Source organism: Rhinatrema bivittatum, chromosome 2, assembly GCF_901001135.1.
Source record: "Rhinatrema bivittatum chromosome 2, aRhiBiv1.1, whole genome shotgun sequence".
NCBI classification, from domain to species: Eukaryota; Metazoa; Chordata; class Amphibia; order Gymnophiona; family Rhinatrematidae; genus Rhinatrema; species Rhinatrema bivittatum.
The window spans coordinates 636,167,333-636,180,582 of NC_042616.1; the positions used below are offsets into that span (position 1 = coordinate 636,167,333).

At 50.6% G+C, this 13,250-nt stretch overlaps 1 protein-coding gene across 1 annotated transcript in view; it reads left to right on the forward strand.

Annotated features, from left to right (window-relative positions):
* The window catches only part of LOC115085365 (lipoxygenase homology domain-containing protein 1), a 462,471-nt gene that overhangs the window by 327,918 nt on the left and 121,303 nt on the right, over positions 1-13,250 (forward strand). The window contains exon 21 of the mRNA XM_029591284.1: positions 1,442-1,593. Within this exon, the coding sequence (XP_029447144.1) occupies positions 1,442-1,593 (152 nt within the window). The remainder of the gene's footprint in view (positions 1-1,441; positions 1,594-13,250) is intronic.

Sequence of the window (13,250 nt, forward strand, 5' to 3'; positions counted from 1 at the left end):
CTGTGAAAGAGATAATGTTATCTGGATAAGTTGTTATTTGATTAAAATTTATTTGATAAATGGTAGGCATTTTGCGGGTGTTCTGGGGTAGAGTTGAGATAGCTGAATACTGAATACCAATTAATCAGAAGCAGTTCTAAGTATGATTTCTATTTGTTGGTTGTTTTTTGTTTTTTTTTTAAATTCTGCTTTATGCTACATCTGTCTTACTATTGTCTGCTTTTTTATGGTGTACATTGAAATTATGCTTGCACTAAATTTCTGTTTTACTCCTTTCTGTTGCATTTTATTTCTCATTTGATTTTGTGCATATTATTCCTACATCTATATTTCTTTTTTTTTTTAATTTGAGTTTTTGGCTTTCCATTTATTGCACACCTGGTTTATGGTCTATCATACTTATATTTTCTTTGTATTTATACATTTTGCACTATGATTTGTGATTATGGATATGTGGGTAGAGATTTCTCTGCATTTCCTTTTATTTTTATGGAGTTTCTTTGCATTTCCAGATTACTGTAGAAAGAAAATGTAATAGTTTGCAAAAACTGATAAACCAGAAAACTCCTAGAATTGTTCCTGGAAGTCTCAATTCAGGCTGATACAAAATGGTGCACTCGGCTGAGCACTCCATTTAGCCGCGTGTCTTTGAAGTGCTATTATTCCCCTTATACTGTAAGGGGTAATAGTGCGTGGAAAACGCGCGACCCCCCCCCCCCCCCCCCCCGAAACTAATAGCGCTCATCACATGATTGTTGATGAGCCTATTAGCACCTTCAATACAGAAAGTAAAATGTGCAGCCAACCCAAAGGCAGGCGTTAATTTCAGACAGCACCGGGCAACTGTACAGAAAAAGCAGAAAAAACTGCTTTTCTGATATTAAATCAGAGGCCCCCAAAAATTAAAAAAAAAAATCTGCCCGCAGCCCGCGGGTTGGAAAACGGATGCTCAACTTTGCTGGCGTCCATTTTCCAAACCCGTGGCTGTCAGCGGGTTTGAGAACCGACGCTGGTAAAATTAAGCGTCTACAGTCAGACCCGCTGACAGCCGCCGCTTCCGCTAATAAGGAGGTGCTAGGGATGCGCTAGTGTCCCTAGCGCCTCCTTATTAGCACGGGCCCTAATTTAAATAAAGAATGGCGCGCCCAGGAGAGGTGCCTGGGCACGTGTCGGGAGAGTGGGCGCTTGTCTCAGAGCGCCGGCTCTCCCGCAGACTTTATTGAATGGGCCCAAAAGATCTCTCTTCTACTCTGTACTGTTGTTTCTATATAATTCTGAGCTTTTAAAGACGTAGGAAGCAAAAATTGCAAAACAAGAAATATACCTCATAGAAATGGATATCTGTCATAGCAAGACACAGGATATGTTCTAATCTAACAACATCAGTTCATGAATAAAATGAGTTCATATTTCCTTTTCTGATATTGATTTGTTACTGCAGTTGTAAGGTATCAGGCCTATGTCTATACGGGACACTTGGAGCAAGCAGAGACAGACTCTTCAATTTATATATGTATCCACGGGGAGAGAGGAGACTCTGGGATGAGACTTTTACATAAATCGGACCTGCCAGTAAAGTTCCAGAGAGGACAGGTACATTTGTACAATTGCAGTTTTTCCTTATTCGTTAAAATGGCTTTTAAAAATATTTAATTTAACAGAGAGATAAAAGACCGGTATTTCAAGACTAGTTATGAAATCCCACTTAAAACTCTTTAGGCAAATGTCAAATCCAAGAAATGAATGTAATAATATATAATGACTGAATTAAATAATAATACCAAACTTGAAAAATGTTATGGGTGGGATCCAATGAACCAGAGACCATAATTGCTGTGGTCACCCTTGCCAAAAATGCCATTGCCACTGCATAGCTTTCTTTCTCATATTCGTTATTAGGACTAGATGGTCTTATGTAAACAATTCAAAGACATATCTCCATATCTACTTAGGACACCTGTCAAATTTTTACCAGCAGGTTTGTTGAAAAAATTCTTTTAGACAAAGTTCTATTTATTTACTTATTTATTTATTTATTTATTTATTTAAATGAATCCACCAGTTTGGAAAAATCCCAAATCAGTGTATTTGAATGTGTATTGTATGTCTTCAATAAAAGGAGGCGAACCGGGCTTGTCCCGGTGTCGCCGATAGTAACGCGGGATCGGGCGGGAGGAAAGGCAGCCGGGATAGAAGGGGGGGGGGGGGCGGGGGCAAGCAGGGGAGGGAGTAACAAGGAACCAATGGCAGCGTGGCAATTTGAATTGCTGCGCTGCCATTGGGCAAAAGTTAGAAGGAAGGAGCTGGGTAAGCTTTGATCGGTCATTGAGGGATCCGGCAGCCAAGCAAGAGGAGGTGATTTTGCTTCCCCTGCTTGCCGTGCCGAATCCTCTCTGTCTTTTGCTGCCTAGCTCGCGGTTTGATCGGCTAAGATGCGGCGGGCTAAACCACGGAACGCGGATGGGCCCCCCCGGTATCGCGAGCCCGCCCGCCGGCGAGGTCCAGGACGGCACGAGCTTCAGCCGCCATGCCGAGCCAGCCTCCCAGCGCCGTAAGTACGGGCGGACGGAGCTCTTCCACCCCCCCTTTGTCGGCCCCCCCTCCCATTGCCTCCCTCCTGCCGTATTTATCCGACTCCGGTGAGAGTGGTCCCGAGGCTGATGTCCCCCCCCCTCCTCCTACCCCCTTACCCTCCTTACCGCCGGTTGCCTTAGCAGCCCCGTCTCCAGGCACGGCTGGGCCTGTTTCGGCTTTTACCTTCCTGGGCCGCCCTCTGCATGATCCTCCGAGCCCTGCTGCTCGGCGTGCATTTCCCGCCCCAGCTCCCTTCCCCTTTGCCTCATCTGATGCCGTTCGTCTCCCGGTCGCACGTGTCTCTCCCCCCCCGTGTTCCCCGCGCCACCATGGGCCCCGGGGGCGTGCTGGCTCGCGCGGCCGTTGCCCATCCAGCCCCCACGTGGTCCGTGGCCGGCGCACTCCCAGCCCCTCGAGGCCCCCACAGCCGCGCCGTCCGGCTATTTTAACAGTGTGCCCTGCCGGTAGGAAACAGGTCGGGCGCGTGCATGCTAAGGCCAGGGCTGGACGGGCCCGCGGTGCCCCTGCCCGGGTGCAGGCCCCCAGCGTGCCTATTCCTAATACTTTCATGGCACCCCCTTTTCGCCCTCCCTTCCCGGCAGCCCCCGGTGCCCCCCGCGAGGCCCCCTGTGCTCCCCACGAGGCTGCTGTTGTGTCAGCTTTTTTGGAGCGCATGGCCAAGGCCGGTTACGGTTTCTTCCCCATAGCCGAGGCTTCGGCTCGGGACAGCATTGGTTTCGGGGCCTGGCAGCCTGGCCCGGCCCCCCCCCCCCCCCCCTCGGATGGCCTACTTTTTCCGCCTATCGAGGTGGCGGGTGGTTCCTCGGTGGTGGATAGGAGCCACGCCCCCCGTGACTTAGGCTCGGTGGCTGGTGGTCGGCGAGTGTTTGCAGACGAGGAGCGACCGGGCCCGTCCCAGCGAGAGGCCTGGAGGGACCACGCTGCAGCTGTCCTCCCGGACCCCGAACGCAGAGTCTGGTCTGCGCCCACAGGAGCTCCGACCCCAGGCTTGCCGGGCAGCGATAGCGTCGGAGCCGCGGCGGCAGCAGGTAAGTCCCGCGCCGACCCTGGGGGTTTGGGGGTCACTGCACGGGCCAAGAGATCCCGGGCGTTGTCCAGTTCTTCGTCTTCCACCTCGGATACAGGCTCCAGCGAGGGCGTGGAGCGTACGTGTTTAGCTGTGGATGAGGGTCCGAAATCCGATGTGGGCCATCCCGCCTTGGCTTCCTTGACCGAATTATGGGAAGAGGTGCCACGGCGGTTGGTTAAACGCATACAGAAACGTAAATTTGTTAACATTTTCAAGTTACTTGAGGGCCGCCGGGGAGGGAAGAAGGGCTCCAGGAAAGCTAAGAAGCGTACTAGACGGCGCGGTTCTGGTCCTCGCATTGCTAAGAACATTGTTAATTGGGTGCGTGGTTTCTTACGCCTGGCTAGTGTGGTTAGCCATTTTGACGCTTCTCAGTATGGTTCTTTATTATCCTATGCGGATAGTATCCTTGGTGCCTTTAAGGACTATGATGGTTGGGCATGGCTCAACTATGATGAGAAGTTTCGTGATAAAATGGCGGGTAATAGGTTCATGTCCTGGGGGTCCCAGGACATTCACTTATGGCTCACGCAAATGACCAATAAAGGGGTCGTGTCCAACCGGGGTGGCTTGCGTGTGGGAGGCGGTGGCGGGGGGGCCCCATCGCGCGCGGATTCCGCTGGAGTCCTTGCGGTGCAGTCCTTTCGTTCCGGAGCGGGGCGCCAATCTGAGGCTGGAGTTAAGAGTGCAGGGAGCGGGACCGACATTTGTTGGAGGTTCAACAAGCTTACCTGCTTGTTCCCCGACTGTAAATTTCGACATGCGTGCGCCACGTGCGGGGGAGCTCATTCCGCCCTTCGATGCCCCCAAGGACAGAGTGTTGGGGCCAGTAAAGGAGCTAAATGATTGGTCCCTTCATTCCAAAGCCGATTCTCCAATAATCCTGGACGAGTTGGTGGCGACTTTACAGTGTTACCCGGATCGCCGGGCGGCGAACCTGTTAGCTGATGGTTTTAGTTGCGGTTTTCACATTCCTTACACGGGTCCAGGTTCTGAGGGGAGGGCGAGGAATTCTCGATCGGCCTCCCGGTTGGCCGTGGTGGCCCGGGCCAAGTTGGCGGATGAGCTTGCGTTGGGCAGAATTGCCGGCCCCTTTTTGCAGCAGCCATTTGAGGCGATGCATCTTTCGCCCCTGGCGGTCATTCCCAAAAAGGTTCCGGGTAAATTCCGACTCATCCTTAATTTGTCCTCTCCGACTGGTTCTTCTGTCAATGATTTTATTCCCACGGAGGCCTGTGCGGTCACCTATGCTTCTTTTGATGATGCCGTTGCTTTGGTCCGCGCTGCCGGTCCGGGTGCCCTTTTGGCTAAAGCGGACATCGAGTCCGCTTTTCGTTTGCTCCCCATTCGCCCGAGCTGTTTTCCGCTGCTTGGTTTTTCCTTTGAGGGTCACTATTTTGTAGATCGCTGTCTGCCCATGGGTTGCGCAGTCTCCTGTGCGTTATTCGAGGCTTTTAGTTCATTAATTCATTGGGCGACGAACCAGCATAACGCTTGCGAGGCGTCCGTGCATTATTTGGACGACTTTCTGTTTGTAGGGCCGGGAGATGACAATACGTGCCGCCGACAATTGGATGGCTTCCTTTGCACAGCCGAGCGTCTTGGTGTCCCCATCGCTCCAGACAAGACGGAGGGCCCGGTTACCAAATTGACCTTCCTTGGTATAGAGTTGGATTCTGTGGCCATGACTTGCCGGTTGCCGGTTGATAAGCTCGTCCAGCTTCAAGGTTTGATTGCGCTTGTCAAAGGGGCGGAGAAGGTAACGCTGAAACAGATGCAAGCCTTAATTGGTTCCCTTAATTTTGCGTGTAGGGTCATACCGATCGGTAGGGCTTTTATTCGCCGCCTTTCGGCGCGGACGGCAGGAGTCAAGGCGGCCCATCATTTTATTCGGGTTACCAAGGCGGTTCGGGACGAGTTGGCTATCTGGGCCGTGTTTCTGGTATCCTTCAATGGGGTTTGCATCATGCAGGACCCTGAGGTGTCGAATGCTGACCTTGAACTTTACTCGGATGTGGCGGGGGCGTCGGGTTTGGGCCTGTATTTTCGGGGCAAATGGTGTGCCGAGCGTTGGCCGGACAGTTGGATTACGGCCGGCACGGTCTTGAATATTACTTTCCTGGAACTTTTCCCCATTCTAGTAGCGCTGACCCTGTGGGGCGAGGACTTAGCTAACAAACGAGTCGTGTGGTGGTGTGATAATTTGGGAGTTGTTCAGGTGGTTAACAAACTGGTGGCGAAGTGCCCGCTGGTCTCGGTTTTGGTGCGGGAATTGGTGATGTTATGTCTCCAATGGAATGTTACCATTAAGGCGCGTCATGTTCCTGGTGCTCTGAACATTATTGCTGACGCTCTCTCTCATTTTAAGTGGGACGTCTTCCGAGCTGCAGCTCCACACGCCCGCAGGACCGGGGACAGGGTACCCGTCGGCCTCTGGAAGCTCGGCACCCCATGACGTGGGACCTGATTCAGCACTCCGTGGCTCCGGCTACATGGAAGTCCTACCTCTCCGGCAGACGATCTGTGGCTGGTTTTCTGTTCTCTTCTGGGTGGCACGGGGGGGAAGTGCCCGAGGGCGATGTCGTTCGGTTTGTTTTGTGGGCGAAACGGGCGGGGTTTTCGGTCGCCTTGGTCCGGAGCCAGTTGGCTGGTTTCGCTTTCTTCCATAAACTGGAAGGGTTTGCTAGCCCATTGTGTAGTTTTTTGGTGCGGAAGCTGTTGGCAGGCTGGAGCCGGGGCACAGGTGGCCGGCTGGATCGGCGCCGGCCTATCCGGTTCCCTGATCTGCTGCGGATTTCCGCGGCCTTACAGGGAATTTGTCATTCGGCATTGGAGTTGGCCTTGTTCCGGGTGGCCTTCGCGTGGGCTTTCTTTGCTGCGTTTCGACTGGGGGAGCTCGTGGCGGAGTCGAATAGGGGTGGGGGCGTAGGGGGTCTCTTGGTTGGAGATGTCTACTTATACGACCACGAGGTAACGCTGCGTATTCGGCGATCCAAGACGGATCAGAGGGGCGCCGGCGCGTGGATTTCGTTACGGCGCGCCTCACACGACCTGGCGTGCCCGGTTCGGATGGCGTTGCGGTACGTGGCCGTGAGGCCTCACTCGGGACGGTATTTCTTGGTGCATGCGGACGGGGCCCCGTTGACGCGGTTTCAGTTCGCGGCCGTACTGCGCAAAGTGGTAACGTCACTGGGGTGGAACGCGGGACTGTACACTCCGCATTCTTTCCGCATCGGGGCTGCCACGGCGGCAGCTGAACTGGGTTGGCCTGCGGACCGTCTTCAGGCTTTGGGTAGATGGAAGTCGAACGTGTACCGCGGATATGTACGGCGGTAAGGGCAGTGTGGGGCGTCGCCTGGAGGGCAGGGCCGGGGTACAGGGGGTTGGCGGGACCGAGCGCTAATGGCTGTGTTTTATCTTTCAGATCTGCCCAGGCTGGTATCGCCAAGAGATTGTGCTTGGATCGTGGGCCACTCTTTTGTTCATCGGGCTCAACGTCGCGCTCGGAAGCGCCCTTACGGAGAGAATTTGCACGTGGCTGCAACTGAGGGCGTCGTGCGCTGGATGGGCAAAGGGGGAATGAAATGGGGCGGCTTATGTGACTTCTTGCAAGGCAAGGTGGAGGCCTTTGGTCTCCCCAGATTCATTGTCCTTCATCTGGGCGGGAATGACATTGGTCACCTCACCTGTCGGGAGTTCATTAAAATTATTCGCAAAGACCTGGCGTTTCTACTGAATCGCTTACCCACCACGAAATTGGGATGGTCTGACATCATCATTCGCCTTCGTCACCGGGAGGAGCCCATATGGCGCCATGGTGTTAAAAAATTGAATCGCCAAATCGGCAAATGGTTGGTGCGGGAAGGTGGGTTTTGGATCAGACACGATTGGTCGTGGGAGGTTTTGGAGGGGTACTTCCTGGGTGATGGCGTGCACCTGTCGGACATCGGAATGGATTTGTTCAACAATGCCTTGGAAGAAGGGCTTAAGTTGCAACTGTAAGTTTGGCCGCAGTGGGGGAGCAAGGGCATTTAAGTTGCCTTGTTGGTGGCGGAAACCCGAGCCCTATTTAGTTGTGTATTATGTGGAATTGGGAAGGGCACGTTGGAGGGGGGGGGGTAATGCTCGTGCAGCTTGGGGCTGCTGCACGAGAAGGCCTAAAGAGCAAGAGGGGGCCGATGCTCAGGCCGCAAGCCTACCCTCGCCGACGACGTGGCGGGGTAGGTGAAGGGGGGGGCGGAGCTCCAAGCTGCTTGCCATTGGGCCGCGATGGTAAGTGAAGAAGGACATGCGGCAGAGGAGGTGGAGGCGGGGGAGTTATTTTGGAACAATGTTAAGTTTGGCTCGGGTTAGGTTTAATAAACTGCGGCCTTATTTGTTATCCAATCAGTTGTAGCGTCCAATTTGTAAAGGTAATAAGGGGTAATGTTGAGTGAGTGCCTGAACGACTGGTCCCGAGTACCTGTGTTATGTTTGCTGAAACAATTATTTGAAATGTGTACTGATTCATCAAATTGTTCAACAAATCTATATTGAATCCATTTGCACATCTCTAGTCACGTGTTAAAAGCTGCTTTCATTCAAATAACAATGCAAGATCTAGATATGGCAAGAAGCTGATATAAAGGCTATCAGAATTCATCTAGTCATGATATTCTGATTCGGCACCAACTTCTACTTTTCATATAGGTGTAGATTTGAAAAGGTTGCACGAGCGCATCCATGTGCGCGCAGTACCTGGCACGCACACATGGACACCCGATTTCATAACATGCGTGCACATATTATAAAATTGGGGATCAGCGCACGCAAGGGGGTACATTAGTGCAACTTGCGCACGCTGAGGCCCACGGTCTTCCCCCGTTCCCTCCAATTTAGGGACGGCCTGGGAGGGAAATTCCTTACCCCTTAATCTACCCTTCCTACCCCTTCCCGCCCCCTGGGCTGGATTTTCAAAGGCCTACACGCGCCGGGCCTATTATATAAAGGCCCGGCGATGCGCATAAAGCCCCGGGATGCGTCTCCCGGGGCTTTACTAAAGGGGTGGGGTGGTCCGGGGATGGGGCAGGGCCAGAGGCCTCCGGCACAGCGGCATTTGCTGCTGTGTCGGAGGATCGCATGTCGGTAGGCTGCTGGCGCGCGCAACCTGCCTCCAGGCAGGCACAAAAGGTATAGCAAGAATTTTTTTTGGGGGGGGAGGTTAGAGTAGGGCAAGGGGGGGAAAGGTTAGGGGAAGGGGTGGGAAGGTTAGGTTAGGGGGAAGGGTACGGGGAAAGGCAGTGGGCGTTGCGCACGCGAGGTGCACTAGTGTGCACCGACCCCCAATTTTATAACATGCCCATTCTATCTCTATATCATCAAGACCTCTGATTCTTCAGCCTGCATTAGCACTTGCAAGAATATGCACTATTTGTGCGTGCATGTGCTCATTTTTATGCACACAACTCTTTTAAAATTCACCTTTATTAGTATTGCTGTCAGAGCAATGTTAGAAGCTGGAAGGGCTTTTGGGCTCAAAACACCATCCAAGATCTTGGAGGTTCATCGGGGATCTAAATCTCTTGAATGATCATGGGGGTGGGGGGGGGGTGGGGGTGTTAAAGGTCACTACCGCTCGGAGCCCCTTGAAGGATCTCACAATAAATTGTCTCCAGCTGCAAGGATATCAGAAGGCCCTCAGCAGTCAGCTTGTTTTACCAAGGGCTAGGGGATTCAGCAGCAGAGGACCCTGTTTGCACTGGGAGGATGGGTATAATCCAGGCCATTGACAGCTCTACTGGGTCAGTAGGGTCGGGTCAGGGAGAAGGTACAGTTAAGTTTTGGAGGGTAATTGCAAGTTACATGATTTAGCATGCTTTGTGATAAGCACTGGGTACATCCATTAACACTATAAAATGATAAAAATGGTAAGCCATTCTATATAAAATCAGCTGCTTTGCATGCATTTGCATGTATGTAGCTCATTACAATTTTTGTGCACTAAGGGATTTGTTTTGCTTTAATGGCAATGCAAGTGCATGTGTTACCATTAGGGATGTGAATCGTTTAGGACGATTAAAATTATCGTCCGATAATTTTAATATCGTCTTAAACCGTTATGGAACACAATACAATACAGATTCTAACGATTTATCGTTATAAATCGTTAGAATCGTGAGCCGGCACACTAAAACCCCCTAAAACCCACCCCCGACCCTTTAAATTAAATCCCCCACCCTCCCGAACCCCCCCCAAATAACTTAAATAACCTGCGGGTCCAGCGGCGGTCCGGAACGGCAGCGGTCCGGAACGGGCTCCTGCTCCTGCATCTTGTCGTCTTCGGCCGGCGCCATTTTCCAAAATGGCGCCGAAAAATGGCGGCGGCCATAGACGAAAAAGATTGGACGGCAGGAGGTCCTTCCGGACCCCGCTGGACTTTTGGCAAGTCTCGTGGGGGTCAGGAGGCCCCCCACAAGCTGGCCAAAAGTTCCTGGAGGTCCAGCGGGGGTCAGGGAGCGATTTCCCGCCGCGAATCGTTTTCGTACGGAAAATGGCGCCGGCAGGAGATCGACTGCAGGAGGTCGTTCAGCGAGGGTTCCGGCGCCTCGCTGAACGACCTCCTGCAGTCGATCTCCTGCCGGCGCCATTTTCCGTACGAAAACGATTCGCGGCGGGAAATCGCTCCCTGACCCCCGCTGGACCTCCAGGAACTTTTGGCCAGCTTGTGGGGGGCCTCCTGACCCCCACGAGACTTGCCAAAAGTCCAGCGGGGGTCCGGAAGGACCTCCTGCCGTCCAATCTTTTTCGTCTATGGCCGCCGCCATTTTTCGGCGCCATTTTGGAAAATGGCGCCGGCCGAAGACGACAAGATGCAGGAGCAGGAGCCCGTTCCGGACCGCTGCCGTTCCGGACCGCCGCTGGACCCGCAGGTTATTTAAGTTATTTGGGGGGGGGTTCGGGAGGGTGGGGGATTTAATTTAAAGGGTCGGGGGTGGGTTTTAGGGGGTTTTAATGTGCCGGTTTTTTCGATTTTTTCGATTTTTTAACGATTTTTCACGATTTTTCACGATATTTTACCCCCCCAAACGGCAACAATACGATTCCCTCCCCCTCCCAGCCGAAATCGATCGTTAAGACGATCGAGGACACGATTCACATCCCTAGTTACCATGAATGCCATTTTAAAGTATATTAGATGCCTAAACTGGCATTTGAAGTGCATTAAAGTGATAATGCACTGTAATAAATAGGCCCCAAGATCAAAGTTGGCAAGCTGACAGAGAAACATTTGAGAAAATTTAAAGGAGGAAGACCTGGCAGGATCCGTGTCAGGTCCTACAGTGGATATGAGTATCTTCATGAAGGTAGCATTTAAAGATGAAAGGCTTGACGGTACCACCATGGAAGAATGTTTAATCTGAAAGTAGCCTGTGCAAAGTCAAGCCCAGTCTAATTGCTGTCTGGAAATTTGCAGTTCTATTATCTCCATTGCTACTTTGCAATTTCACCTTTACTCCTCTAAAGTTCTTTGATAGTTCAGGAGTTTATCCTTGAATCTTAATTATAGCTTGAACTTCAAAGCTTGCATAGTGCAGAAATATTCTGAACAAATGAAAATCTAACTTGGTTCATGAAGCTTAGTCTGAGGAACAATATGTTTTCTTTGCCCAACTGTGTTCTTGTTAACATAGAACAAGTTGAAACTGATACTTTTTATTAACATTTAAAGATGATAACATTTAAAAGTGGATTTCTAAGGCTTGACTCATTGCTAATCATGTAAATTCTACCAGCAGTGCCCCATCATTTCAATCCATAGTTTGAATTTTAAAAAGTTTCAAGATAGAAATAGATAGAGTTTTTTAGTTTTTTTTTTAGTAGAAATGGTTCTCTTGCTATATTGAGGATGCAAAACAGCAGACAGACAAAAAGGCTGGCAGTTGCTGTAAGAATTAGTTAACTACAAGGACCGTCAACTACGAGGATTCATTTACAGTATTTAACAGTAAGCTCAACAGGCACCATGCACACTTTAGGATTTGCAAATATTATTTTGAGTGGTGCAAAGAGAAAAAAGATTGTAATCTAGTAAGTGATAGAGATGTGCATTCGTTTTAAATGAAATAGATAATGGCAACAAAATTGTCTGTTTCATCCTTTTTCAGGAACGCCACAAAATGAAAAAAAACAATGATATTTCATAAAAATTAGTATTTTATGTTAGTGCGCACTAAATGAAAATGTTAGCAGTCAGTTAAAAAGTGCAAAAGCATGTAATGCAAATACATATTTTGAATTTGCCAGCCCCTTTATATTTTAGGAAAGGGGTCCTGGCATTTTCGTACATGCATACTTTTAATTCCCCTGGTGTCTGTCTTTGTGTTTGGTGAGAGGGGAAGTGACTGGGGTGAATGTATGAAGTAGCGGGTGGGAGAGAGTCTGGTTTGGGTGGTGACTGGTGAGAGAGAGGCAGCCTGATGAGTGTGGGGGTGACTGGTGAGAGGGAAAGTGTCTGGGCTGGCAGGTGGGAGAGAGTCTGGTTGGGGGAGTGACTGGTGAGAGAGAAGCAGCCTGGTGTGTGTGTGTGTGGGGGGGGGAGTGACTGGGGTGGCTATATGGGGTGACAGGTGGGAGAGAGACCGATTGGAGTGGTGAGTGGTAAGAGAGGGTGAAGGGGGTGACTGTATGGCATGACAGATAGGAGAGAGACTTGTGGAGATGGTGACTGGTGAGAGAGAGAGGCAGCGTGATATGTGGGGTGTGACTGGTCAGAGGGTAAGTAACTGGGGTGACTGTATGGGGGTGACAGGTGAGAGAGAGACTGCTTGGGGTAGTGACTGGTGAGAGACAGATAGCCTGATATGTATGGGATGGGACTAATGAGAGGGGAAGTGACTGGGTGACTGGAGTGTCATGTGGGAAAGAGAGGCAGCCTGGTGTGTGTGCATGTGTGGGGGGGAGGGGTAACTGGGGTAACTGTATGGGGTGATAGATTACCCCTCACACACACCAGGCTGCCTCTCTCTCTCTCTCTCCAGTCACCACCCCAATCAGACTCTCTCCCAAAAGTCACCCCATACATTCATCCAAGTCACTTCCCCTCTCACCAGTCACCCTTCCCCCCACCCAAACCCACAGACTCATACCAGGGGAATTCAAAGTATGCATATCCCAAAATGCCAGGACCCTTTTCCTAAAATACAAAAAGATTGGTGAATTCTAAATATGCATTTGCATTACATGCTTTTGCTGACTAGAACTTGATGCTATAAAATTACATCACTTGTTTGTTTATACTTGTTACCCCCACAAACACTGCCTTAGAATCATAGCAACAAAAACAAGTACCAGTAACTAAGGAGGCAGCCAATGGAATGCAGAACCACACCTCTAGCTAACAAATTCCTCTAAAATGGACACTTTTTAACTGATTGGTAACATTTTCAGTTAGTGTGCACTAAGTTCCGTTAGTGTGCACTAACTCCGAAATTAGGGAAACCCCCCCCCCCAAGCTGTTTTAAAAATGAAATCGAACAGAAAACAACCCGAAATGAAAACGACATGAAAAAAAAGTCTATGCACATCCCTAGTAAGGGATATCAGAGAT